The following is a 26625-nucleotide window of genomic DNA, read 5'->3' as shown; positions in this document are numbered from 1 at the left end:
CCCAACGTTTTACTCTGTTTTCTGCTTTCTCCATTTCAAGACCTATTCTCCCCATCACACAAGTTAAAATCTTGGAGTCCCTTTATACTCATCTCACTTTCACCGTCTACCCCCAGTGAGTTGCTAGGTTTATTGCAAATTGTCCCTCAGGGATTTCTTCCATCCCATTTCGTCTGGGCTTTTTTAGATCCTTCTCTCATCTTCGGGGCTGTCTGCTGACCTGGCTGCCTCCCCACCTGTTGTTCCCACTCTGGTAATGCACCTTACACATTGTTACCAATAAACCCCCCTGAAGTGCTCAGCTCGTTCCTCTGTTCAAAAGCCTTCAGTGGCTCCCTCATGCCTCCAGCATGAATTCTAGACTCTCCAGCTTGCCATTTGAGACCTTTCACAGCTTGATTCCAGCTTGCCCTGCATCATTTCATTTCCCACTCTTCTTTTCTGCTTTAGTCTGCTAGTCTCTTCATTCGCTAAAATGAACCCAACTTATTGTCATCTCTTCCTTTTGGCTTTTCTTGTGCAACTTGGTGTGGATGTGTCTTTTGGTCTGCCTTCCCTCTGTCAGCATCTGAGAAAAAATCTAGCTCCTTTGCTGGTCGCTGATCCAGATGTTGGAGGAAAACAGACATAACTTCACAGACATCACATTCTACCAATGGGTCATAGGCCCTGAATACAGGAGAAAATAGGTCCATTAAAAGGGCTTGGTGCTTAGAAGGACCCTACACTTGTTTTAATGTTCCGTGGTTGCCATCTTGAAATTCTTAATTTGAAGGGGGGGCGGCCATTTTAATTTTCTACTAGGCTGCCACATTATGCAATGGACCCTGTCTACACCATCAGAAATTGGATTTACTTACTCATTCAGCAAATAGTCACTTCTGTAGGCCAGTCCAGAGCTGGGTGCTGGGGATGTCACAGTGAGCAGAAGCAGATGTCCCACATGGAGCTGACAGCTGATCGCCCTGGTCTGCTCAGGCCTTCCAAGGGGTGGGGAAAATGTGTTACATCTTCTGCAGAAGCAGTCAGAGGGGATAGAAGTACACAGCATACATTGACTCCATTTTTACAAAATTAACTTTATTTTTATTGTTGTTCAAACAGGTGGACGAAACCTCTCCTCAAGTGTCTTCCAGACTTCAGACTTTAAAACTAAACAGTTTAACCCCCAGGCGACTTTTCAAATCCACAGATAATCAAGAAACTTAATTTTATTTCAGACTGCTCAAAATAATTGTCCATTTTTTTTTCCATGCAACACAAAATGAATATCATAGCTTCAAAGTATCAAGATAAAAGAGAATGTCTACAACTGGAGTTTTATTTTAAGGAGTTTGTGTTAGCAGATGTTTTAAATTCATTTGATCAAAGAAAACTTTAATGATTTGCGCATCCGTCATCATGAGAACTGCTAGCATTGGACATAAAGGGAAAAAGATGTTATATTTTTTTTAAAAAACTGTGTACTTTAAAAAGTGTTTTATTTTTAGGGTAATGCCTTATTGACTTCCGTGATCATTTTGGGGGGTCTTTGCCACTGGGCGGAAGCGGTGGTAAAGATAAACTGTAATTGCATCTCTCATGTGATTGACACACATTCCAGGATGTCGTGTCTTCTGCAAAGTGGTCATCTCACAAGGCTGCGCTCGCTCCATCGCTGCTGCCACCACCCGCCTCACCCACGACTTTTTCCTAGAAATTCCTTCTGAGTTGCGAGCACGTTGTTCTTCTTTTCTTACTTTGAGCTATGATTGACATACAACATTGTGTAAGTTTAAGGTCTACACCGTGTCGATTTGATACACTTCTGTCCTACAGTCTGATTACCCCTGTAGCATTAGCCAGCACCTCTCTCATGTCACGTAATTACTATATTTTTTGGGAGCACATTGTTTTGAAGATATTGCACTTTGGAAAATTTGTTTCTTAGAGTGATTTGATTTTTCTTTATTTTTAGAGTTTTATTTATTATTAAACGGTGAGAGAAAAAGTTGAGGGAAAATTTACCTGTTATCCCAGTGTTTCACAAATAGCCTTAGTGAGATGTAATTCACATACAACTCACCCATTTAAAATGTATGACTGAGTGGCTTTTAGTATATTCACACAGTTGTACAACCCACACTACAATGGATTTTAAAAGATTTTTGTCACTCCAGAAGAAACCCTGTACCTCTTTGCTCTCATCCCCTCCAGCCCTAGGCAACTACTAATCTACTTTATCTCTATTGATTTCCCTATTCCAGACATTTTGTATAAATGGAAAGTGCAATATGTGGTCCTTTGCTACTGGCTTCTTTGACTTAGCAGAATGTTCTCAGACTTAGGCATATTGTGGCAGGTATCAGTGTGTCATCTCTTTTTTTCTTTGAGGAAGATTGGCCCTGAGCTCACATCCATGCCCATCTTCCTCTATTTTATATGTGGGATGCCTGCCACAGCATTGCTTGACAAGCGGTATGTAGGTCCGCACTCGGGATCTGAACCAGTGAACCCCGGATTGCCAAAGCGGAACTTGCGAACTTAACCACTGCACCACCAGGCCGGCCCCAGTCATCTCTTTTTTTAAAAAAAGATTTTTAAAAAATTTATGTACGAAGAGCTAGCATTGTTTCTTTCATTGGATAGATGGCTTGGCTAATCCATTCAAGGAAGATTGGTCAGTCCAACTGGAAGCCTAGATCCTTCATGTACTGATGGGAAAGCTGGAGGCGTAGATTGATGCCGGGTTTCCAGATCAGACTGTGGGTCTGAGCTGATGTGGCAAGATCTGGAACCTTGGCTGAATTTTTGCAGGTGGCTCCAGTAGAGCTGCAGGTGACCCCATCTTGCTTTCCCTTAGTGCAATGAGGCAAAATGCCTTCATCTCTTTTTTTACCAAATAATATTCCATTGTATGGATATAGCACATTGAATGTATCCGTCAGTTGATGGACATTTGGGTTGTTTCCACTTTCTGGCTATTATAACTAATGAACACCTGTGGACAAGTTTTTGTGTGGACATACATTTTCATTTCTTTTAGGTATATACCTAGGAGTGGAATTGTGGGTCACATGGTAACTCAACATTTTGAGGAACTGCCAGACTCTTTTCCAAAGCAGCTGCACCATTTCACATTTATACCAGCAGTGCGTGAGGGCTCCAGTTATCCACATTCCCTCCAACACTTGTTATTGTCTGACTTTTTGATTATAGCCATCCTAGTGGGCGTGAAGTGATATTTCACTGGGGTTTTGGTTTGCATTTCCCTTACAGCTAGTGATTTTGATCATCTGTTCATCGGCTTATTGGCTATGTGTATGTCCTTTTTGGAGAAGAGTCTGTTCAGATCTTTGGCCCATTTTTAAATTGTTATTTTTCATTTTCAAGATATGAGTTCTTTATATATGCTACATATGCCCTTAATTAGAAACATTATTTAAAAAATTTTTTTCCCATTCTGTGGATTTTATTTTCACATTCTTGATGGTGTCCTTTGAAGCACAAGTTTTTAATTCTCATGATGTCTAGTGTATCTATTTTTCTTCTTGTTGCTTGTGTTTTTGCTGCTTCATCTAAGGCACTATTGCCTATCCAAAGTCATGAACACTTACTCCTGTTTTTTCTTGTAAGAGTTGAATAGTTCTAGATCTTACATTTAGTTCTTTGATTCATTTTGAGTTAATTTTTATATATGGTGGGGTAGTAGTCAAAGTTGCTTCTTTTGCATGTGGATATCCAGCTGTTCCAGCTCTGTTTCTTGAAGAGACTGTTCTTTCCCCATTGAATTGTCTTGGTACCCTCGTCAAAAATTAAGTGATCGTAAATATGAGGGTTTATTTCTGGCTTCTCAATTCTATTTCATTGATTCATATGTCTGTCTTTATGCCAGCAACATGTTGTCTTCATTAGCTTTGTAGTAAGTTTCGAAATCAAGAAACGTGAGTCCTCCAATTCTTCTCTTTCAAGATTTTTTGGCTCTTCTGGGTCCCTTGCATTTCCGTATGAGTTTTAGGATCAGCTTGTCGATTTGTACAAAGTTGTCAGCTGGGATTTTGAGGGGGCTTGTGTTGAATCTACAGATCTGGGGAGTATGGCCATCTTAACAATAGTAAGTCTTCTGATCCATGAACATAGGATGTCTTTCTACTTACTTATGTCTTCTCTCATTTCTTTCAACAATGTTTTGCAGTTTCAAAGTATAAGGTTTTTACTTCTTTTATCAGGTTTATGCCTAAGTATTTTATTTGTGATCCTACTGAAAATGGTATTGTTTTCTTTATTTTTGGCTTGTTTATTGTTACTGTATAGAAATACAATTGATTTTTGTCTATTGATCTTATCTTGCAACCTTGTTAAAGTCATTTATTAGTTTTAATACATTCGTAGTGGATTCCTTAGGATTTTTTACATATAAGATTATATCATCTGCAAGTAAAGATAGTTTACTTCTTCCTTTCCAATCGGGATGCCTTTTATTTCGTGTTCTTGTCTTACTGCCCTGGCTGAAACCTCTAGGTCCCTGTTAAATAGAAGTGGCAAGAATGCACATCCTTGCCTTGTTCCTGTGAATTTAAAAAGGCTTACAGGGTAACCTGCAAAAATGAAAATGTTGGGACTATGGGTGTAGTTTTTTTTTAAGATAGCATAATTAGAATTTGTACACTTTAATAGTTGATGTAAATGTATTTCATAGAATGCATGTAATGTTCTCTGAGGGGAGATGTGTGATCCTTCAGTTAGGATCTATCCTTGTCACCTAGAATAAACCTACTGCTAGTGTTGGGGTGTTCCCGTCTGCAGGCTGTTTCCACACTTTCACCTGCATGTCACACCCCATCCTCACAGCAGTGCCAGAGTGCAAATGGACCCTTCAGTGTCACAGGTGGGGAAACTGACCCCTGGGAAGTGAGTTTACCCCACCAGTGAGTCCCAGAGCTGGAATTCAAACCCAGATCCGATTTCAGAACCCATGCTCTGCCCACTCTCCTGTCCTCCTTTTCAAGCTTATGGCAAAACCTTCCCCTTTAGAAAATTAGGTAACAACAAGCATTGTGTACGACTCCCTCTGGAGCACTAAAATGTATTCAAAGCACCAAAAACATGCGTGCCGTTTTTTGGGGGGGCTTTTTAAAATCACTGTTTATTCCATTTGGTAGAGGGTTTTTTTTTCCATACAAATATTTGCAACAATTTTGAATTCCCCAAAACCATACATAGACGATAAATATCATGCTATTAAAGTATTAAATTTGTACAAAAATACTTTACAGCTTAATACTTGTTACAAATAAAAATACATATTTGAGTGACTCATGATCCGTTTTTCTTCACATGATTCTGCTTTATACCTTCTTGCCCTGGCGGTTCTGAAATATGCTTGAAATAATATATTTTCTTTGCACAAAAAGAAAGGTGAACTTTTTCCCTAAACAAAGGACACAGTGTTCGAATGCTTTACCTAAGCGGTTGTTTGAATTAATTGTTGACCAAAATGAAAATGTTTGGAAAATAATCATTTCTGTATGGAGATTCTACAATCAATATACAGATCTATTTTTTTTATATTCACCAAATAACAGTTATTGTAACTATTCAAAATATCTGAACAAATGAAAACAGTTGCTGACAAACTTTAAAAGCAACTGTCTCACTTTATTGCTTTGAGGGATGGTAATAATTGGCAATGCATTTTGTGAAGAATGTATTTACAATTTCGGTAAGTGGCATGGCTCAGAACAAAAGATATTCCAGTGTCATCTTTAAGTACATGTGCTGTACACCCTCAGTATAACCAGTCAGTATAAACACGTCAAGCAGTATGAGTTTGATTTGCCTAGCATTAAGATAAATCTCATTTTAATAGACTCTTCATTCTCTCTTAAATTCTTAGTCTTGAATTTTAAAAATAAGATAGCTAATTCTCAGTGTTACTAAACACTCTAATTCATTATTAGAGATTTTCAGCTATTAAAAATGTGTCCTTAAAAAAAAAAAAACAGGTCACAAGACATATCCTGTTTGATATTTGTTGCATAGGGAATAGCATACATCGTGGTTAAAATCATTCCTATACTTGGGCAAACATTACCACCACCTATTATGGTCTCCTACGTGCATCGTCGCTGAAACATTTTAAGGTAACAATTCTCTACCTGAACCCCTCCCACAGCAGTGGCCCCGGCAGCTTACAAACCCTAGTTCCCGTAGTAGAGCCAGCTTTGTCAAAAGACTTGTTGGTCAAGTTCTTACATGAACGGCTTCATAGTAAGAAACTGCAAAGTGAATTAAGGAAATGATCGTAGAGAATATTTTCAAACAGACGTTTCTCTTTTTAAAAAGTGATAGGAAGATGAACTTGTAAAAAATTTCCTCTGATGTTAATTGTGGGGAGGGGCGTCCTACCTATTTTTATTTTTCTCTCCCGTTGGGGCTGGCAGGGAGTTGCCTGCCACATACCTTAGTGGTCACCAAAACAGAAACCTCCTCAACCTGGAAAGGGAAGTGAACACGAGCCGTGAGAGATTTAAAAGACCCCTGTGCTTGCAGTTAATGCCACGTGATTATCTGTGCTTCAGACGTCACAGAATCTGAGAGGGATGTTTTAGCACCATGTAGATATTGTCTTTGTCCTGCTTTATAAAAAGCATTGCTATAACGTGTTAGTGGGTTCTCGTATCTCCAAATTACCGCCATGGCTAGGCTGCTGGAAAAAAGCACTGTTCTGGTCACTCCATTCCCCTCCTGGTAGAGTCTGTTCTCCAGATTTCTGTGAAGCCAGGGGGTTTCTGCTGATAACCAGGTCCAGCTTGTTGCCCGATTCTGCTATGAGGGGCACCACGAGGCAACAGTCGAAGTCTCTCGTTCGGACGTGATTAACCTGAATGGTCAAGAAGAGCCATTCTGAATCACCGTTACAGTCAGAAGCTGATACCCAAAACCCAGAGTGACACCTCAGCTGTGACAAGTTGTCTTGAAGGTGCTGAAACGTGTCCCCTGGACAAAGAGGTCCGTCTCTGCTCTGCCCACACTCTATCGCGGTTTTGGCTTACTCATGCTCTGCTACGAAATGGTAAGACCCTTGAGAGCAGGGAACAAGGACACACCCCCAACACCCAATGCTGGGCAGATGCCCTCACTCACGGCAGGGGCTCCAGGTGCTGAAGGTCACCCCTAATTTACAGAGGAGGTCAGCGAGGCACAGAGTGGCTAGGAGATTTGCCTCAGGGCAGCGGTTGGTAAGTGCTTGAGCTAGGAGGCGATCCCAAGCAGCCTGGCTGATTCCAAAGCCTGTGCTCTTGCCCATGAGGCTGAACTACCCTGCTTACGTGAGCCCACCCTCTCCTCAGCGTAGACTCGTACTCATCTTTCATTTCATCTTATTCTTCACCAACAAAGGTCTTTAAAAGCATCTACATGCTGCTTCCATTCCTGACTTTCATTCTCTCCTCCATCTTCTCAGGCTGGGACCTGATGCCATACATTGTACAAATGACCCCATTGTCCCAAACATGAATGGTATCTTGAGTTCTCACCCTCTTTAGCTTCTGGCATTGGCTGCTCTTGACACCTACTCATCCTTAAAACTCTCCTTTCAGTCCTTTCCTGCCTTTATTTCTTCCTGTCCTTTAAATTTTGTTTTCCTTAGCATTCTACCCTTGGTTCTCTTCTCCTTACTGTAACTCCACCATGGGCAACTGCAGTCTCTGAAATCTTTAGCTCTGGCTCTAACATCTCTCCTAAGCAACAGACACAAACTGCCAACTCCCTTCCAGATGGCTCCACCAGGATGCGCTGAAGACATTAGAGGCTCAGGTCTGATACAGGTTCTTCCCCACACCTACCTGGTCTTTCATGTTATCTGCCTTTTCCCCACCTCCCCCAATTCACCCACACTAATACTGTATTGTCTTCCCAAATTACAAATTATGTCATTATTCGTCTTAGGAAATTAATATACCTCCAGAATAAAGTCCAAGAGCTTTATCATGACATTCAAAGTCCTTCCCAATCTGCATCCAGTCTACTTTCATAGCCTTGACTTCCATGAAAGTAGGTCTAGCCCCAATTTACAGACTAGGAAGATACGCTTAGAGGTTAAGTAACTTGTCCATACTTATCATTCAGCAAATACTAAAGTATCTATGGAAAATAAAAGTGTCCCCCTACTCCTAGGACAAGAGTAACTGCTCTATTGCCACAGTCAAAACGATCACCAGAATTGGTTGTAAAACTCTCTCCAGTTGATCAACGACAACCAGCTTCAGTGAACACACCTCTAACAGCCAAGCTGTCAGTGCAGCCTCCTGCTTTCAAAGTCAGCTGTTTGGTGACAGGCTCACTCCAGCTGAACACGCTTTTAAGACTGATGTCACCCGTCTCCTTCTCCTGCAAAATGCTCTTCCTAAAACTGTGCATGGGATCAGGAATTTGCTTTGCTCATGAAACCATCCCTGACCACAAGAGCACCCCAGGAAGTAAAGAAGGCTCTGGTTTTGGTTTCAGATATTGTGTGAGAGATGGAGACATCAAGCGTTGCAGAAAGGGGCTGAGAGAATAAGATGCTAGCTCGGCTCTCTACCAGTCTATCGTCTGCTGGGCAATATATACGGGGAAACAGGCAACTTCAGTAACTGCGAAATTCTACCAAAGGAAAAAGCTTTCATCCTATACATAGGGGTCCCTAATCTAGTTTTGAGGCAAAGGAGGATTGGTGGGAATTGGTCAAATAAACCTTCGAAGAGTTAAATTAACCAAAATTCCACTGCGGTCTTACCTGTAAGAGCCTGTCATAGGGCTTTAAGCCACCAAGATCTCCTGGCCCAGCTGGGCGAATATTTTTGACATATACTCCTTTCTCCAGCAAGCCATCCGCTACACTGAACCCAAAGTCCTCCATGTCAGAGCCCTTGTACAAGGTCACCTGGCAAGTGAGAAAATGCAAAGGGGACATTTAGTAGGTTGGAGACTTCCGCTTGTGAATCTTCCTGACAAACAAACTTTTCAAACTCATTCAATAACACAATGGATGTGTAATATATTAGGCAGCTGCCCCCAGCCCTGCAGCTTTTTCCCTCCTCCAAGAATATCCTCGGAATTTGTAAAATCCCACCGAGAACTGAAAAAGATGGAGAAGAGGAATGCTGGAGAGTCTTGAGCATTTTTTTTTTCAACCTCCGTTCTCAGGTATGCGTGGGTGAGAATGTCCCCAGGGCAAGTTGACATCTCCTTTTCCTGGAGCAACCCCATGGTGCGGGGAGCAGCCAGGGGCAGCCCTCAGTCTGATAGCTATCAGGATTCCACCGGCCATGGTCTTTCCTTCCTGCCCCTGCTTCCTGGTGCTGTGCTGAACTCAGAACTCAGTATGTCCTCTTCCTTTGAGCAAGTGCCACAAGTCTACCATTTTATTTGCCATGGTACCTCAAACAGTACCCAGGACTGTGGGCAAAGAAGGACTCTGAGGACCTGACAGTGCTCCTGAAGCAGACAGCTCGCTCTGCGCCTGGCTTGAAGAGCTCTCTCAGTGCTTGTCCAGGGGTTGGTTTAGCAACTCAAACCTTTCGCCCTCCTCAGCGGCGGGCCTCCTGGTTCTCTGCACCAAACGCCAGCCATGCCGGCTACAGCCTTCCCCAACCTCACTCCTCCATGCGGCCGCCTGCAAGAGCCAGTCTGAGGTTCACTCATTCATCAAGTCATTCATTCATTCATTAAGTGTGCACTGAGTCCCCACCACTTTCTAAGCATGTTTCTGGGTGCTGGGAAACAGCAGTGAGAGAGAGAAGAGCCTGCCTTGCAGAGGCAGACACATTAATATGCAATATTCACCAAGCACCGCCTGTGCCGACAGCTTCTCGAAGGTTTGCCAATGCCCTCCACAAAAATCAACACACATGGGGCTGGCCTGGTGGCGCAGCAGTTAAGTGCGCATGTTCCGCTTCAGCAGCCCGGGTTCGCTGGTTCGAATCCCAGGTGCGGACATGGCACCCCTTGGCAAGCCATGCTGTGGTAGGCGTCCCACATATAAAGTAGAGGAAGATGGGCACGGATGTTAGCTCAGGGCCAGTCCTCCTCAGCAAAAAGAGGAGGACTGGCAGCAGATGTTAGCTCAGGGCTAATCTTCCTCAAAAAAAAAAAAAAAAATCGACGGACACTTCAAGCAAAGAGGTGGGCTTATTTTTTACTCTATTTTATTGCATTCCTATAAAAGTAGTACATAATTACACTCTTGTAAAATAGTCAAAAATTCAGAGCTACACAGGGCAGAGTGTGAAGACTAACACTTGTACAGCGGGTTTATTTTTTGTGGTCAGTTATTTTACTTCAGAGAAGTATGAAATATTGAAGGAAATACACAAGGGGTCAGTTTGGGGATTTTTATTTCACTAGGCAGAGATTTAAAATATCAAGCTGGCTAGGTCAAAACTCTTCACCAGGCAGCTCTGGGGGTTACGGTCATTGTCGAGGTGAGGAATTAAATTTTATAGAGGTTAAGTCAGTCACTCAGGGTCACAAAGGTAAGGATGGCGGGGCCGTCTGACTCCAGACACCAAGCATGTCACCAAGCACGTCACCACTTGGGGCTCCACAGCCCCCCCAAATGCCTTATTTCATAGGTTCTAAGATGCACTTTTTTCCCATAATTTAAAAATCTCTGCAATCAGGCTGTATTTTATAATCGATGGCGTCTTAGCTCCCATGAAATGAGGCATATCAACATCCCACCCACTGCCTCTTTCCCACAGCTACACGACAAGGAAAGGGGCCAGAACTTTGTTGCAACTTTGCTTAAAGAGGAAAAAAAATGTGCTTGCAACTTAAAGCGAGGTCCCGACTGGAAGCAGCGACGTCGCTCAGGAGGGTTTGTTAAAATGCAGAATCTCGGACCCCGCCCCAGACTGACTGAACTCGCATCTGCAGATCCCGAGTGATTCCGTGTGTGTGCACTGCTCCGCGTGGTGCGCCGCACACCAGAGGGGCCGCGACACGTTCTGGGACCGAAGCAAGGGGACTAGTGTTCAGTGAGATGACACTCTGCAGGCTCACTCCCTCGTGTGTATGTGAGTGTGTGTGTGTGTGTACGTGTGCAGGGGCACAATGGACCTACTATGTGCCAGGCGCTGTTTTAAGGACTGAGGATGTAGCAGAGAACGAAAGTGGCCCTCGGGTGTTTATGGTCCAGTGAGGACATCTGATGTACTCCTCCTCGCATCCCGCAGGCCGGACAGAGTCTCAGTTTTCAGCGAGGTCGTGTAGCGTATACAGTTCTCACATCTGAAATGACCTGAGTCCACGGAAGGATCACTTTCACGGCAGTCGGCTATACAAGTAGAGTTGTGAGTCCTAATTCACTATAGAAGGGGCGTGCGTGCTTGCGTGTATGTAGCCTAGTAAACCCAGCCCCCATCGGGCACGCACCCTGATGGTGCGTGGGGAGAAGCCGGTTCAGACTGCGTGCAGGAGGGAGCATCCCGTCCCCCTAAGTCAGCACTCATCCGGAGGGGAGGAGAAGTTTTTGCGGGTGACCTGGGCTCAGGTAAGGCCTCAGAGGAGGACTGAGAGATGTTCCCCAAGCTCCTTGAGGGCGGCAAGAATCTTTGCTTTGTTCGCTGACATACCCCAAACCCCTACAACGGTGCCTGCCGCATAGTAGGGTTAGCATTTTGTCGAATAAGTGAAACGACGGGTTCAGACACACTGCGTGGTTGAGTTGGGAAGCCAGTCAGAACCGGCCGTGAGGCGCGGCGAGTGTCAGCAGAGAGGGTTTTAATTCTGGGGTTCACGCCCTGCCCGGTCTCCTGCCCACGGGCCGTGCTGGGGGCGGCTGCAGGGTGGCTGGGCTGATGGGGCCGGGCAGGACGAAGCTGCAATGGCGACACCGTGTGGCCGTGAGAGGCGAGCGCCCGTCTCAGGTTGGAGCGAGGCCTGCCCCACTTAGGGGCTGAGGAAGCCCCATTCTTGGACCCGGAGGTGGAATGGAAGGTCCTCCAGCGGGAGAGGCTGCACGTCTTGTGGGACTTGAGTGAGCAGATTCAAAAGCAAATAGGATGTTATCGTTTCTACCATGTGTGTGGAGCAGATCAAATCTATTAGTGGAGTTCTTCACTGCTCCGTCGGCCTCTGATTCTTGGATGTCCGCTCCACAGCCAGAACCCAGGAGGGACGGAAGGCTGACTGGCACCAAAAAATGCCAACGATGGTCACTGGTACTACAGTGACCAAGACATCAGAGTTGGATGTCAACCAGAGCAGATTGGCAGATCAGCTCACTAATCTCATGGTCACGGTCGTTGTCAGAGGCTCCGCTCTCTGGGCCTTAGACTCTCTGTCTGAACGCTTCAGGATGGGAGGATAAGGCATGGTTTACAGTGCAAAGCAATCTGTTTCTGTAGAAAGATTTCCTAAGGTTAGAGGAGACTGAATTTTAATAGCCAGCTCTACGGTTCTCCTGGAAATAGCAAATAAAAACGAAATTATTTTAAAATGACACAAAAGATTCCAGGAATCAATAATTCACAAAAATAGGGAGCACAGCTGGCTGCTGTCAAAGCGGCAACAACAAATTGTGCCTTGTAGCTGCTGCCCTCCTGTCTGGCTGAAGTTGGTAGCGGTTACTTCTGATTTATTTCCTGTCCAAAAATAATTCAAAAGATTCCATGGTTTAAGTCACATTTTTTTTTCACAGATGAATCCCTTATCCAGGCACTTTCCTATATGTGACTGCTGTTGGTCTCCCAACAACTGTGGGCAGCAGAATCATCCCTTCCTTTTAACGAGGACACGCACTCTTGAAGAAGGTGATGGATGGACTTGTCCAGTTAGAATGTATAATCTCCAGGGTTCACTCTTAGACTAGCTGACCTCATTTGCTGTGTTCCTTCCACCAAATTATGATTTTTTGTCTGGACGTGTAATCTCCTAGCTGGTCAGGCAGCCTTTATCCACTTCCAACTGCCCAACCAACTAAAGATGAATAATTTGTCAGGTCTGCTGTATTTCTTCTCAGAGAGCCCTTTCGTGGCTTTCTGCGAATACCCGCATACACTCGTGCTCACTGCTCCGAGAGCTCGTCGTGTCCCGCCCTAGCCCGTGTGAATCAAGATCTCTCTTGTAGGATCTCTATTCTGTGCTGACCAAAGGATGCCTCCAGGCTATCTGGACTGTGAACACAATGCTAGATTTTTCTGTTCTAAAAGGGCCAATGAGCCTCGTGGAACATAACACTGGGCAAGGACACAGTTCTGCAGGGCTCGGTTCAATTTTAGCTATTCGTCAGCTCATGCTGCAGTTGCTTCTAACCCTCCCGAGAGCAGAGCTGGAACAGGAGGCAGAGGGCTTCCCCATGATTCAAGCTGAGCCTTGTTTCATATTTCCCAGCAAGTCTGTCCACATGTCTGAACAATGTCCTCGAGGCAGAGATCAGAAACATAATGTTCGCATTTCCAGGTTTGAGACGTGTGAAAAGCTGCAGCCCTCCTCACTTGGATTTTAATGGCAATTGTGTCTACTCTTTGAGCGAGTGACAGCCATTCCCAGAGCAGTTCCTGCACCCCGGCAGCCTCCCTCTGGCTCAGCCCCCTGCCCGATGGCCTTCAGGACCAAAACAACACCTAATTCTCAGAGATGGCACTGGTTTTCCACCAAATCACCAGGCACCTGGGTTTTTTTCTTACAGACACCACTAGGGTAGCCCTGTTCCTTTAAACCTGACAATTCAAGGAATGCTAGTTTTGAGGACATTCCTACACTACCTGTAGGGCTAGAAGGAAAACATTAAGTATGGCCTTCCCAACTGCATTCTTCCAGCCCAAGAGGAAGCTATCTCGGTTGATGCCACTCAGGCTCATGGGTTTTGAGAGAAACTGGGTCAGGAAAGGGAGCTGGTCTCCTTGGCAGAGGAGAAAAAGGGACAGCGGCTTCCAACACTGCTTCCTGCTGCTCCCTGGCGAGCGTGTGGCACCAAGGGCTTGAAAAACGGGGCTCAACGATCAGAGCATCAGTAGCTTGGACTTTAGCTCTAAGTATGAGCAAGTCAGGGGCTGACTTGGCCCTCGGAGCACTGAGTCCCAACCAAGGGAGTGTCCCGGGTTTTAAGATGTGTGGCGGATTTATGTGCTGCGTCGTCTCAGAGCACCCTCAGATCTGTCATTTCACAGCATATCAAAGAGGAGAGAGCTGGGTCATTTTCCCAGTTCTCCAGGAGATCAAAGCAAGCCACAGGCAGCTGATGGACACCTAGTTACTGTCAGCTCTGTCACTGGCCCTCTCCACTGGTGCCAGCCACCACCAGGACAGTCAGCAGTGGCAGAGTCTCTCTCAGGTGTCTGTGCTCAGGACCACCCACTGGTTCCTTGCTGCACCCGCCGCCTCTGCTCCTGCCTCTGCTCCGCGGCCCCCAGGTCTGCTCTGGCCTGGCTCTCCTCCAGCTCTTGACCCTTCCTCATTCCCTGTGCAACTGACCAACCTCCATTCCCCTTAGGCCTGTGTGGGTAGAAATGTCCAGATCACAATTCCAACGTGTGTGTGTTTGTGTGTGTGTTTGTGTGTGTGTGTGTGTATGTAGGGTGTGTGGGGGTGGGTGTTTCCCCACACTGCCAAACAATTCTCTGACACCAGCTGGGTGTCCCGCAACTCAACTCAGTTCTGACACTATCCACCTGGAGACAGTGTCAGATCCCACAGGTGAAGGGCTCGGTCAGTCCTGCAAGTCTGCCCCCCAACTTCAAACTCCGGTTGCAAGTCCAGGTTGTCACCTGTGCTTCTGACTGACCGGCTATAGATCAGAGGTTCAACGACCCCCTCCTTGGGTTTGATTAATTTGCTTGAGCGGCTCAGAGAACTCAGAGAAACATTTTACATACTAGATCACCCGTTTATTACAAAAGCATACAACTCAGGAGCAGCCAGATGGAAGAGATGCACAGGGCAAGGTACGGGGAAAGGGCCCGGAGCTTCCAAGCTCTCTGTGAGCACTCCACTCTACCCGCATCTCCTCGTGCTCACCAACCCGGAAGTTCTCCAGGCCCCCTCCTTTTGGGTTTTTAGGGAGGCTTCATTACATAGGCATGATTGATGAAGTCATTGGCCATTGGTGATTGATTCAACCTCCAAACCCTCTCCCTTTCCTCATCCTTAGGTTTGGGCCAAACATCACCTCATTAAGATAACAAAAGACACCTTTATCGCTCTCAACACTTAGGAAGTTCCAAGGGTTTTAGGAGTTCTGTGCCAGCAACTGGGACCAAATATATACTTCTTATTTCAAATCACAACAGAACAGTGGGCCTTCTCGCTTCAGGGCCACCTCCATCTCTGGGCGGGAGGCATGTCCTCCACCCACCCTCCAGGCCCCTGGGAATTCCGGCCTGTCATTGAGGAAGGACAAGTCACACCTGGCCAAACTCCACTGCTCTAAGCACTACCAGTCTTGACTCTATTCCTCATGGCATGGACCGCTGTGGTCTGACAAAGATCCTTGAACAAGGAGAGAGCTCTGTACCCCACCTAAAGGAAAGAAAGAGACAGGGCCCGGGCAAGCCTATTACCTACGTGATCCTCACCACGGTCCTGCCAGGCAAGTCCCAGGGCAGGCCACTCTCCAAGGACTTAGACATCACGGAGACAGACGACCCTCAGAGAGCCACACAGCTTGTAAGTCAACATCCTGTAGATAACATAATCCCTTACAACCTATAAATAAGCCTATTTGATCACAGCAGACACACATGAAGCCCTGAGGAAGAGAGGAATGACCCCCAGCCAGAGCCAGACTTAGGGGAGCGATGAACATTTCTGAAGAGGGTGGGGGAGCTGTGACAGAGGGGACGAGAGGAACCATCAAACACTGCGTAAGGCACACACAGCACTGTCTGACGAGCCTGCCTCAGTGTCCCCCAAGTCCAGGGACTGCCGCTCTGTCAGCCTCACCATTTCTCCTGCTCAGAGCTCAGACTCTGCCAAGGTGGACGGCAGCTCGTAGAAAAGTGATAAGAGGCAAGTGAGTTCTGTTGTTAGAAAAGACATCCTCAAAGGCTTTGCTCTTATTTCCCAGGAGTCACTAAGCAGCTTTAATTCTAACTTACAAATCTTACTCCAACATTCTTTCCTTCCCCCACAGACTCAGACATGTATAAAGTTTCGTTCTCCCACTTTGAACAAGCTTTGTCATCCTGCTGTCATTCCTCATTAATGAGTTAAACAAAAACGTTTTTGACATGAGCCAATCATATGTATAAGAACTATGTTTTGGGGCCCGCCCATGGCCAAGTGGTTAAGTTCACGCACTCTGCTTTGGTGGCCCAGGGTTTCGCTGGTTCGGATACTGGGTGTGGACACGGCACTGCTCATCAAGCCATACTGAGGCGGCATCCGACATGCCACAACTGGAAGGACCTACAACTACAATATACAACTACGTACTTGGGGGATTTGGGGAGAAGAAGAAGAAGAAAAAAACAGAAACAAAAAAAGAAGATTGGCAACAGTTGTTAGCTTAGGTGCCAATCTTTAAAAAAAAGAATTATATTTTTACGTTTTGAAAAGTTGTTTTCACAGAATCATAGACAAGGGGAGTTGATGGAAATGCTGCATTTTGAGGCTTGTCAAGGCTGGATGCTGTTACTCCCTTACAACGCAGAACCTAGACTCCAGCCCTCGTTCTACCATCCACGTCCCCCAACAACGTTCTGCTCGCCAGCTGCCCTGGCTTTCCTGGGAGAGACAATGCTCGGCAGACCGAGGTGGTGACTGGCAACTGGACGCACGCCCATTCCTCTCTGTCTACAGATTCTCCTGGTTTTCTCCATCTCTGGAGGCTCCAAGGCAGCTGGCTGAATCTTCCTGAAGTCTGGGATCCTGAGGAGATCTCATTTTCTGGGTTCTGACCCTACACGGCGGAGGCGAATGTCTGAATGTTGGTGACTTCACCCGGGTCGGCCTGTGTTCTCTCTGATCTATCACCCCCTGCCTATGGAAGAGACGGGGATGCAGAGCAGCAGCCCGAAGCAAAAGTTCACATATTCGCTTTGTTTTTTTTAGCTTCTAGCAACCTCCACAGTAAGAGAATTCTACACTGGCTCTTTGGAGAAGCTCTAGGCCCGGTGTGAGAACTCGTTTGATCTCGAGTGCCGACTCTGAGGATCTGGGGAAGAAAGAGGCAAGTGTCTGAAGAAGACATGTATTTCATTTCATATTTCCTCCTGGGGCCGAGCCTGTTCTTGACTCAGGGAGAATACTATAAAAGAAGCTGGCATGAAACACTAAAATGACACTCCTTCCAGGGAGTAAAACACCTTTATCATATCAAGAAGACAAAGGTCCCCTCTCAAAACACTCACATCCATTGAAAATGCAAAGTGAACTTGGCTGGGGGAGAAGTTGATGGCAGCAAACGCAGCTTCAAGAACTAACGGGGCTCCTCGTGAGTGACTCCAGTGTTTGAGGGTCATGCCACTAGCAGCCGTGAATAAAAGCTGATGCGGGAAAATTATTTTAAAAACATTTCTGTAAAAAGATCAATAAACACAGCTGCACAGGATTAAGGAATATAATTTTATTGAAAAGCACAAATGATAGAGCAAAAGGAAATGTTGATATGATTAAAAAGAGAAAAGTCCAAATGCTCTGAATGTGGGGAACTTTCTACTCTACTGAATTTTTTTTTTTTTTGCCTTAAAGAGGGTAAAGAAGTGAAACTAGAACTCATCTCAGAAACAGATGAAGTGGACGCCAAAGGATATTTAAGCTTCAGAAGGGAAAGAGGGTTATTAATGAACTGTAGCTAAGATCCTTGGCTCCTTATCTGCAAAGAAAGCATCTCTGCTCAGCTAGACTACAAACCAGAACTCATTTGAGAGAGGAAACCCCCAAGCTCCAGGGCCGACTGTGCGACCACCTGCCCACCTTACCACCCAGCTGTGGCCTATGATTCCACTGAAACAGAAGAATCACCTTCCATTAGCAAAACCTACGGGAGCGATTCGCAATCTTTAGGGCACAAAAGAATCCACGGAAGAGGTCACTAAAATGTAGATTCTTGGCTGGAAAATGCTGTCCAGCTAAGTCTGGGTGGGGTTAGGAACCTGCATTTTAACAAGCACCCCAAGTCATCATGGTAAAGGTCCTCAGAGGTTCATGCACCAAATTATCTGAGGCTGTGGTCCACAAACTTTTGGTTGAGCCCCATTAATAAGTCTCAGAATCAACTTAATGTGATCACATTTGAAAAGAAACAAACAAAAAACAGAAAATCTTAGTGTACAACTTCTGGATTCACTCATATATATGAGTGTGGGTGTATGCGTGTAGTGAATTGTGAGGTAAAGTGTATTTCCAACTGTGTGACTCAGCCCAGAAAGTCTGAGAGGCAGTGGCCTAACGGGACATGAGTATCACTTCCCAGTGACCCCCTCGCTGACCCCACCACTCCCAACTATGTACCAAGTCCTCACTCCAGCCCAACTTTCTCCCCATCTGCACAGCCAATAAAGGAAGTAAGACTGCATTTCTGTGTCTGTTGTCAAGTGTCAGGAAGGACAACGAGCTCTTTGTGTTCAGGAATGAATGGGGACAACTCGAAGGAAGACCCGCCAGGACCCAGTAGAGCCTCTGACACAGCAGATGACGTGAAAAGAACAGAAACCATTTCGACTCTGACCTGCGCTCGGGGATTCTGAAGGCCTGAAGGAAGGGAAGGAGTGACATGAGGACCAGGTGGAAAACGAGGGGCAAACATCAGAGAGGAAACTGGAACCCAAGAGACCGGAAGAGAAGCCTGCCCTTCATTCTTTCTGGATGAGGATGATGTTAGGAACCCATCAACATGAGATGGAGCTTCTTTTGCTCTGTATGTTTTCTCCCCAGGAATGGGGATGGATGTTGGCCCTTCGTTCACATCCTCTTGATCCAGTTTCTAGATGAAAATACACAGGGCTCTGGGGTCTGAAAACCAGCCCTCATTCCACTTCCAGGCGGTGCATTCTGGCTTGAGGTTATCTTCAACTGGAAAAAGGGATTTTTTCTAATTCGCTGGCCCCCTCTCGATGCCACCACCCAAAAGACTGCCTTTTCCTAATTTTTACAAAGCTTTAGTCCAGGCTAGCAGCACCCCAAAGGGAGGATAACAACCCCATCAACAAGTCACTGTGCTCTTTCATGGTGTCAGGTAATCTTCCAGTGTTCAAAAGGCACGTGCATGTGAGACACAAGCACAATGACCAGTCTTTGCTCTCAGCCATTTCTTCTCTCAAGCACTTCAGAACTGGAGAGTGTATTTAACCACAAACGTGGATGGCCTACCAGAGTCACTGAATTCACTTAACAAGGAAAAGATGCCCGAGATGTGAACATAACCATGCCAAGAATTCCACAGTCAGCCCCTCTGCTACAGTTTCACTTAACTAGATCACGTGAGGTATCTTACAATGCCCAGGACACCGCTTCCTTTTTAGAATATAATTTTATTTAGATCAATTCAGAAGAAGAATGAAGCTATGAGGGAGATGCACTTATAGCCAGCGTTGAGGGGAACGACTGATGTGAAGGAAGAAGGCAGTATCCCACGTGTTAGGTCCAGCCGGCCCATCCATGTCTGTGGTCCTGTGGCCACCAGGTTCACCCACTGCCACACAAATGTTCCAACCAGTCTATCCACTGTCGCTCATTGTGCTGGTAAGTGGATGATACCTTTTTTTTTTTTTTAAATAAGATCTATTTTCAGCACAGTCACTTTTTGTAAACCTTGGCTGTACCAACTTGCACACCCACTTCACCGTCATTATCTTTGCTAGATGCTCTCAGTGCAGGAGGGATGGGGATGCAGGTCTTTTGTAGGCTGAGCTATCAATGATCTTCCTTAGAGGAGCCTGCTTCACTCAAGAAGGAAAAATGACTCTATTTCATACTTGCTATTTCCCTATCCTGTAGACGGGGATAATAAATACCTGCTAAGAAGGGCTACTGTGTCGGCTGGAAATGTAAAGAATATAGCACAGAGAAAGCGCTCAATCCATGTTGGCATCCTTTCCCTTTGGGGCTGAGGAGGGTGGGTGATCAAGCGCACTCTTCTCTGCATGGCCAGGAGAACTTACAGAAGAGGGGATGGCAGTGTCCTGGACACCTGAGGAGTCGGGAGGGCCAGCCCTCTCCTCGGTACAGTAGAGAGAGCAGTGACCATGCAGCTTCTGCAATGTATTCACCGTGGGAGTCCTTACACTGTTTGTCAATTAGCATATTAGGATGTGTGACAGGTGGGGAAGGCTGGTGTTTACCAAACAGACACACGAATTCAGGGTAACTGATAAACAAGCCGACCTGTGGCATGTGTCCCCACCCAGAATGTCAGAAATTTCTTTGCTTTTCTGTAGGTCTGTAATTTCTTCTAATGCACAAGGCTCCACTCAAGGCTTTGGTCATGTTGGAATATCTGCATTCCCTCAGTATGCCACGACTTTGACCACGCTTCTTTCTGTGCTTGGAATGCGCTCCCACCCTCCACTTCCTGCAGAGTCAACACCTACTTCGAGGAAGCCTTTCCTGTCTCCTCTAGAGGGGTTACGGTCCAACCTCTGTCCCCCAAGGCAGTCTAGGCTTGCGTCTCTCATTGTGCTTATCCCACTCCCTCCGCACTGTTTCCCAGACTGTCTTCCCTTTAGACTATGTGCTCCTTGGGGATTCACAACACATTTAAATGAATGAATGCACAGTACAGGTATTGAGTGAATGAATGAGTAGTGAAAGAATGAACCTAGGGGTGCTGGCCCCTGGCCAGTAGTTAAGTTCTTGTGCTCTGCTTTGGCTGCCCAGGGTTCACTAGTTCAGATCCTGGGTGTGGACCTACACACCACTTATCAAGCCATGCTGTGGCGGCATCCTGCATAGAAGAATTAGAATGACCTGCAACTAGGATATACAACTATGAACTGGGGCTTTGGGGAGGAAAAAGAAAGAGTAAGATTGGCAACAGATGTTAGCCCAGGGCCAATCTTCCTCACCACACACACAAAGAACCATACCTTAAAAAAAAGAAAATTGTAAAAAAAAAAAAGAATGAACCTAGGATTGGAACACAAAGTTCAGGACTCAAATTCCCCTCCTATTCGTTCTTTCACCATACCCTTTGTCAGCTGCAAAATAAATAGCTAGTTTTAATAGGTCGTCAGGGAGACTGAAGTCTTTAGAGGAAAAAGGGAGCAGCTGGCCTGTTAGCCCCTCTTAGCCTGACATTTGCTCTTGTGGGGAAGACAACTAGTTTCTAGCTAATAGCTTATTCACTACAGAGAGCGTCTTGGTTCTTAAGAAAAGTGAGGTGAAATTGTTACTGTCTCTACATCCTTAGATATTAACAAAAAAAATAAAGCGTTCGTTCTACAAAAAAAAACCGAGACGCCTCCCCACCACAGCTCTCCGTGGCTCTGGTCCCACAGACACTGTCACTTACACATGCCTTCTTTAAAGTCTGGCAACAACTCAGTTCAGTTCTGCGGCAATCATGCGTCTTCTTCCATGATGTAAAGGGAGGCAAACATGTAGCAGAGACAGAACACAGCCAGGCCTTCCCCCTCCTGACCCAAGACGCCAAAATGACATCTTGAAGAGAACTCCCTGTCCCCTGAGTAGCATGGCCGCCTGCTGATAAGTCTGCAATGAAGGATTCAGCCCCCCCACAGTACATCTGCAACCCCTCTTTAGACATTTGACATTTAGAAAACCCGTCTCAGCTTCCAATGAGGCTGGAGTCACAGACAGACTCATCAAAACTCCATGTGACACTGGAGTCTCAAACTTTTGTAAGAAGATTTTATCCATCAATACATTTTTGATAAAATCATTGCTTGAAAGCCAACTGTCCCCGTTTTACAGGATACCCTCCCAAAGATCACCTTTCGAGAACAAAGTCTCTGACGATGACCTGCCTTTAAGCTCTGGTCTTCTTGCCCTGGCTGAGCCCACAGGAGAATGTCATTGTCACAATTGCATCAGGACGCCCATGCTGTGACAAATGGCTCCTAACTGGGACCCTAAGGAAAGAGAAGAAAGCTTCCTGACCTTGTGCAGCTCCACCGGAGTTGGGGACATCATCTCCTTTATTTCCTGTTTCATTTTTCTCAGGGGCACGGACTTCCTGCCCACCTCGGAGGGCAGGGTGTTGCTCCGAGTTGTCTGGCTATAGTGCGGCCGCGAGGTGCTCCGTTCCTGGAAGCTGGCCTGCCGCCCCAGCTGACTGCGGGGTGTTGGGGCCTCGTGATTCAAACTCACCGTGCTCCCCGACATGATTGTTGCCTGCGGCATTGACAATTTTCAGAAACAGTTAGGCCATGGACAACAGAAGGGGTTTGGTCGCTCAACATTAAGCACATTTTAACTTCTGCCGGGTCAAAATACAGTCTCTTCAGGGCATAACCAAAGGCTGGGGAATGGACATACTAAACGAATGTCTGGGAAAATGCTTTGCCAGTGACATTTATAATGCGCGTCTCAAATCCAATTTAAGTACTTAAGCCATTGAGTTTATTTAATCAAATACCACCCCTGGCAGTTTTGAGTCAAACTGGAAAGCTTTAACATTTGCTTACTGCAGACTACATTTTAGGCACTAACTTTCCACTGAGTGGCTCTAACAGATGGGTTCATGTGGCATCCTTCAATATGTCCTACAGAAAGGAGCTGAGAACATCCCCATGGAGACCGGGTGCCTCTATTTGCAATGCTGCCTCCAGAGCCAACTGGAGCTGGCCATTGGCTCAAATGGGGTTGCTGACACACAGGCAGGGCTTCTCTGCCATGCACCTGCCTACTCCTGTATGTTGTCTTTCCTTTGACCAGTGGCCTGCCCCAGGAGCTTGTAGACGAGCGAGGCCTCCACATATTTGGCACTGTAGGTCAGTGTTTCTTAGAAATAGCCTTTGTGTAAGATCCTCAGCTCAGTTAAAGAATAATCATTTATTAGGATACCGGATTCAACGCTCTGCTCTAAAGCTGTGACCTGGATTGGACTTTACCCGTGGATTGGGAAAGCGTGTTCAGTTTCAAACATACTCCTTGCACAACACACAAAGAATGGCGAGATTAGATCCCAAGGCTGACTGAGTCTCAGAGGCGGAACAAGAAAAGAATCTGAAACCACTATGTTGGGCATGTTCATCTCTCACAGTTTGAGGATGCTAAAATTCTGAAAACATGCCTGCAGCCAGCTCTGTACTCCTCAATATGAAGCCTATATAAAGGTCAACCAGCACTGCTGGCGAATCTGGCTGAAATGGGAAGGGAAAAAAAGTTTCTGTGCTGTGTTAACTGGCTACAACATGCTGTAGTGGTTTATGTGGGTGCTGATGCTAAAAGTAACAGAAGTGTGATTTGTTGAGTCCTTTGAACGGATTCGCCCATTTAAGCCTCACAAAAACTTTATGAAATAAGCACTGTTATTTCTCCTAATTCATAGGTGAGGAAATTGAGGCACAAAGAGGCTTACTTACCCAAGGCCACAGGGGGCAAATGAGCCAGGGGCATGATCTAAAATTATTGATGAGGAGGGAACACTGCAAAGTGAGTAGAACTTTCATTTCTCCTCTCTCTAAGATTTTATAATTCCAAGATTCACCTGGGTTCAGCTCTATACAGGCCACTAATAAGATCTTTGAATGACAGCCAAGTATTGGCACCTATGTATATATAGCTACAACTCTGTTGAAAAAAACACAAAATAAACATCAATATCCTGACTAGATCAGTTATCTTACTGATAATGTTGAAAATTATAATTGTTAAAAAAACTTACTGGTCATTGAGCATTAACAGGTGCTAAGTACCATATATAAGTGTATGCAGAATATCATGTAACCCTTATGGTGACTCCATATGCTAGGTATTATAATTATATCTCCCCACTGCAGTTAAGGGCAGGGAGCCCTGGATAAGGCAAGCAGCTCGCTCAGCAGTCTGGGATTGCGACCCCTCGCAATCTGCCTCCAGAATCCTCATTCTTGACTACCAGGCCGTGTTGCTTCTTAGTCAAGCATTAGGTTGAAACATATAAAACTGACTCTTTGTAGATTGAAAGAAAAACCCTAACATTTAAACCAGTGTGGATTATCTATATTGTGGTTTATTTCAGATAAATCCCCCTTTTAAATTGAAACCTTTCAATTACTAGCTTTGCTGGTATCATGGGACATCCTTTTACCTTATGGCACTTCACCCACATAGCTCATTTCTTTGTTTAATCTGCTGTAACTGACAGCATGTAATGATTGCTTTCTTGCAGTGATGACCATCCACCGATTGTTTTTACCTGCTTAGACTAGTTATTTGCTTTGTTAACATCTGTTTTTTTATAGTCATTTTTCATGGGAGCAGCAGGAAACAGGTAGGAAGTAAAATACTTAATCACCACAACTGGGAGACAACAGCTCTGCTTTGATAAGCCTTATCCACAACAGAAGTTACAAACTAATCTGGAAAGGGTTCTGATGGGAGTAACGATATATTATCAATAGGTCTGTAGTTCACGTTTTCAAAGCATGGCCTGACTGCTTTGTTAAAGTGAACTTCAATTGAATTAGTGGCATCTATGAAAGAATGTAAAAATTAAAACAAATATAAAAATGAAATAAGTGAAAAAATAATTATTCTAAATTATCTAGGATTTGTTTCAGCCTCAATAGCATGTACTGCCTGTTTCACTTTGCACAATTCATAGTTTACAGTTATAATTTTCTTTTTCAAAATTATCAGTGAGATATATGATGTACATATAACTTAGACAGGGTATGTTCCAGAGTTTCTCTATCTGACATTTAGTTAAAACTTCTTCTTATACTATATTCAATAAAAAATAGTTAAAGCAGTGTTCATTAATCAAAAAAATGGCAAAAATAATAATTTCTATTGGACATTTATTAAATGCCATTTCTGTGTTAAATGCCACATAAGCATTAGTCATTATAATCGCCATATTTTATGGAAGAAGAAATATCTGATAAGAGAGATTAAGTAACTGGTCCAAAGTCTTACTCTGAATTTTTCTTTTTTGTTAAATCTATACATTTTTCAGTGCTAAAGTTGAACTTAAATTATTGCTGGCAATGGGGAAAATGACTAGCATAAGTTTCATTTTATTTCAATTGTAATCATTTTTTGTCTTAGCTAATCTTCTCCATTTATTATGGTTATCGTATGCTTTGTGAATTTCATATGCAGCAACCTAGCTCCAATAATATTTTTTGCAGAGTAGCATTTGCAAGGGATCAGAGTTCATTTAAACTAATAAATGAATATTCTCTGTGATAAAGTGTAAATATGACTCTAATGAATGGATTAGCCAATCGCTCTTCCTAGTGGAGGACTTTCATTTCTCTTTGGCTTATAAATTCAACCCACCTCCTTGCTGGAGTCATAATTTCAGGGCCACGGCTGCCTGAAGCTACACTGGACAAAATTCATGGGCTGTTGCAACATACCTTCTATGCTGGTGGACGTTATTTTCATTAAATAACTCAATTTTTGGGTGAAAACACAACCTCATCGTATTACTTTTTATATCATCTTCATTTTACCTAATGCAAAAGAAGCTATTAGAAGAATAGCTGCTTCTTCAAAGGAGAAGTATCAAAAAGTAAATGGAAAAAGCATACGAGCTGACACACGCTTTCAAAAGCAGGACTATGTTCAAGAATTGCAAACTGAGCTATGATTCATTTTGGGCCTCTTTTGCTGATCATTCCACATACAGGAAGTGGTAAAAGTTTAAATAAGCCAGCTGATACTTAAGCATTCTACTCTTTTCGAAAGTTGCATAAAAAGGAATCAATTGCCAAATCTTAATTTAAATTGTACAGGATTATCCATCTCCAGGTCCTTTAACTGTGCTCTGAAGCTGAAATTCATGCCAGGTAATACTATGCTGTTTACAAATTCAAACTAGTTTTTTCCTTTATAACTCTCTTTGCAGATTCACAAACATGAGAATCACATAAAATATCCACACATGCAATCGAGAAGCAACATAATAGAAAGATGGGTGTTCATTTTAAAATTGCAAGTTTCACCCAGTTACGTCATTCACATTCCTTATGGTGACCTGGGGACCTCATATGACATCAACATAAAAATGGGACTTTGGCCACTTTATTTTTTTACAGCTCAGAAAATTTAAAAGAACATAAAAGGAAACAGTCCAGGACTTCCCAGACCAAAGTGTGAAGACCATCAGCAAATCCACGGCTTTGATGAAAGAACTCACCGGGAGCTCAGCTACTGACCTCCATCTCGCCACCACTCCTCGAATTCACACTAAGTTAATCTGGCATCAGGATTTGCAATTAATAGCAAAGTATTGTGTAATATTTTGGCTGCTTATCACACAGACTGGCCTTTTTCACCAGCTGCATGCATTGCCATCTACTTAAGGGCAAAACAAAATGAAATAAAATTTCCTCTTATGTTCCTCTTCACGACCAAATTAATTTCTAGACCAGGTACAAATGAAAACATGCCAAAGAAACCTTTCTAAAGCAACTAAGAGAATGAGATGCGCCACTGCTGGCAGACTCAGCTGGCTCCTTAGCGATTCAGGGGCAAACAGGTACAGTCAGGGTTAGCAGGGAGCGATGGCAGAAGCCACAAGTCAGTAAGCTCGGGGTGGGGGGGAGA

General features: G+C 44.6%; 2 protein-coding genes across 7 annotated transcripts in view; one reads left to right on the top strand and one right to left on the bottom strand.

The window, feature by feature from the left end:
• The window catches only part of HELB (DNA helicase B), a 29915-nt gene extending 27438 nt beyond the window's left edge, over positions 1-2477 (top strand). Inside the window, exon 13 of the mRNA XM_046661363.1 lies at positions 1105-2477. Within this exon, the coding sequence (XP_046517319.1) occupies positions 1105-1209 (105 nt within the window). The 3' untranslated portion in view covers positions 1210-2477. The remainder of the gene's footprint in view (positions 1-1104) is intronic.
• GRIP1 (glutamate receptor interacting protein 1) overlaps positions 2470-26625 on the bottom strand; it is a 590760-nt gene continuing 566604 nt past the window's right edge. For all 6 annotated transcript variants that reach the window (XM_046661320.1, XM_046661301.1, XM_046661312.1 and 3 more), the window contains 3 exons: positions 22024-22257; positions 8759-8905; positions 2470-6862 (listed from right to left, as the gene is read on the bottom strand). In XM_046661320.1, coding sequence (XP_046517276.1) covers positions 6635-6862; positions 8759-8905; positions 22024-22257 — 609 coding nt within the window. In that variant the 3' untranslated portion in view covers positions 2470-6634. The remainder of the gene's footprint in view (positions 6863-8758; positions 8906-22023; positions 22258-26625) is intronic.

This window comes from Equus quagga, chromosome 1, assembly GCF_021613505.1.
Source record: "Equus quagga isolate Etosha38 chromosome 1, UCLA_HA_Equagga_1.0, whole genome shotgun sequence".
In the NCBI taxonomy this organism is placed as follows: domain Eukaryota; kingdom Metazoa; phylum Chordata; class Mammalia; order Perissodactyla; family Equidae; genus Equus; species Equus quagga.
The sequence above is the reverse complement of the archived record's forward strand: the minus strand, read 5'-3'. Positions and strand labels throughout refer to the sequence as shown.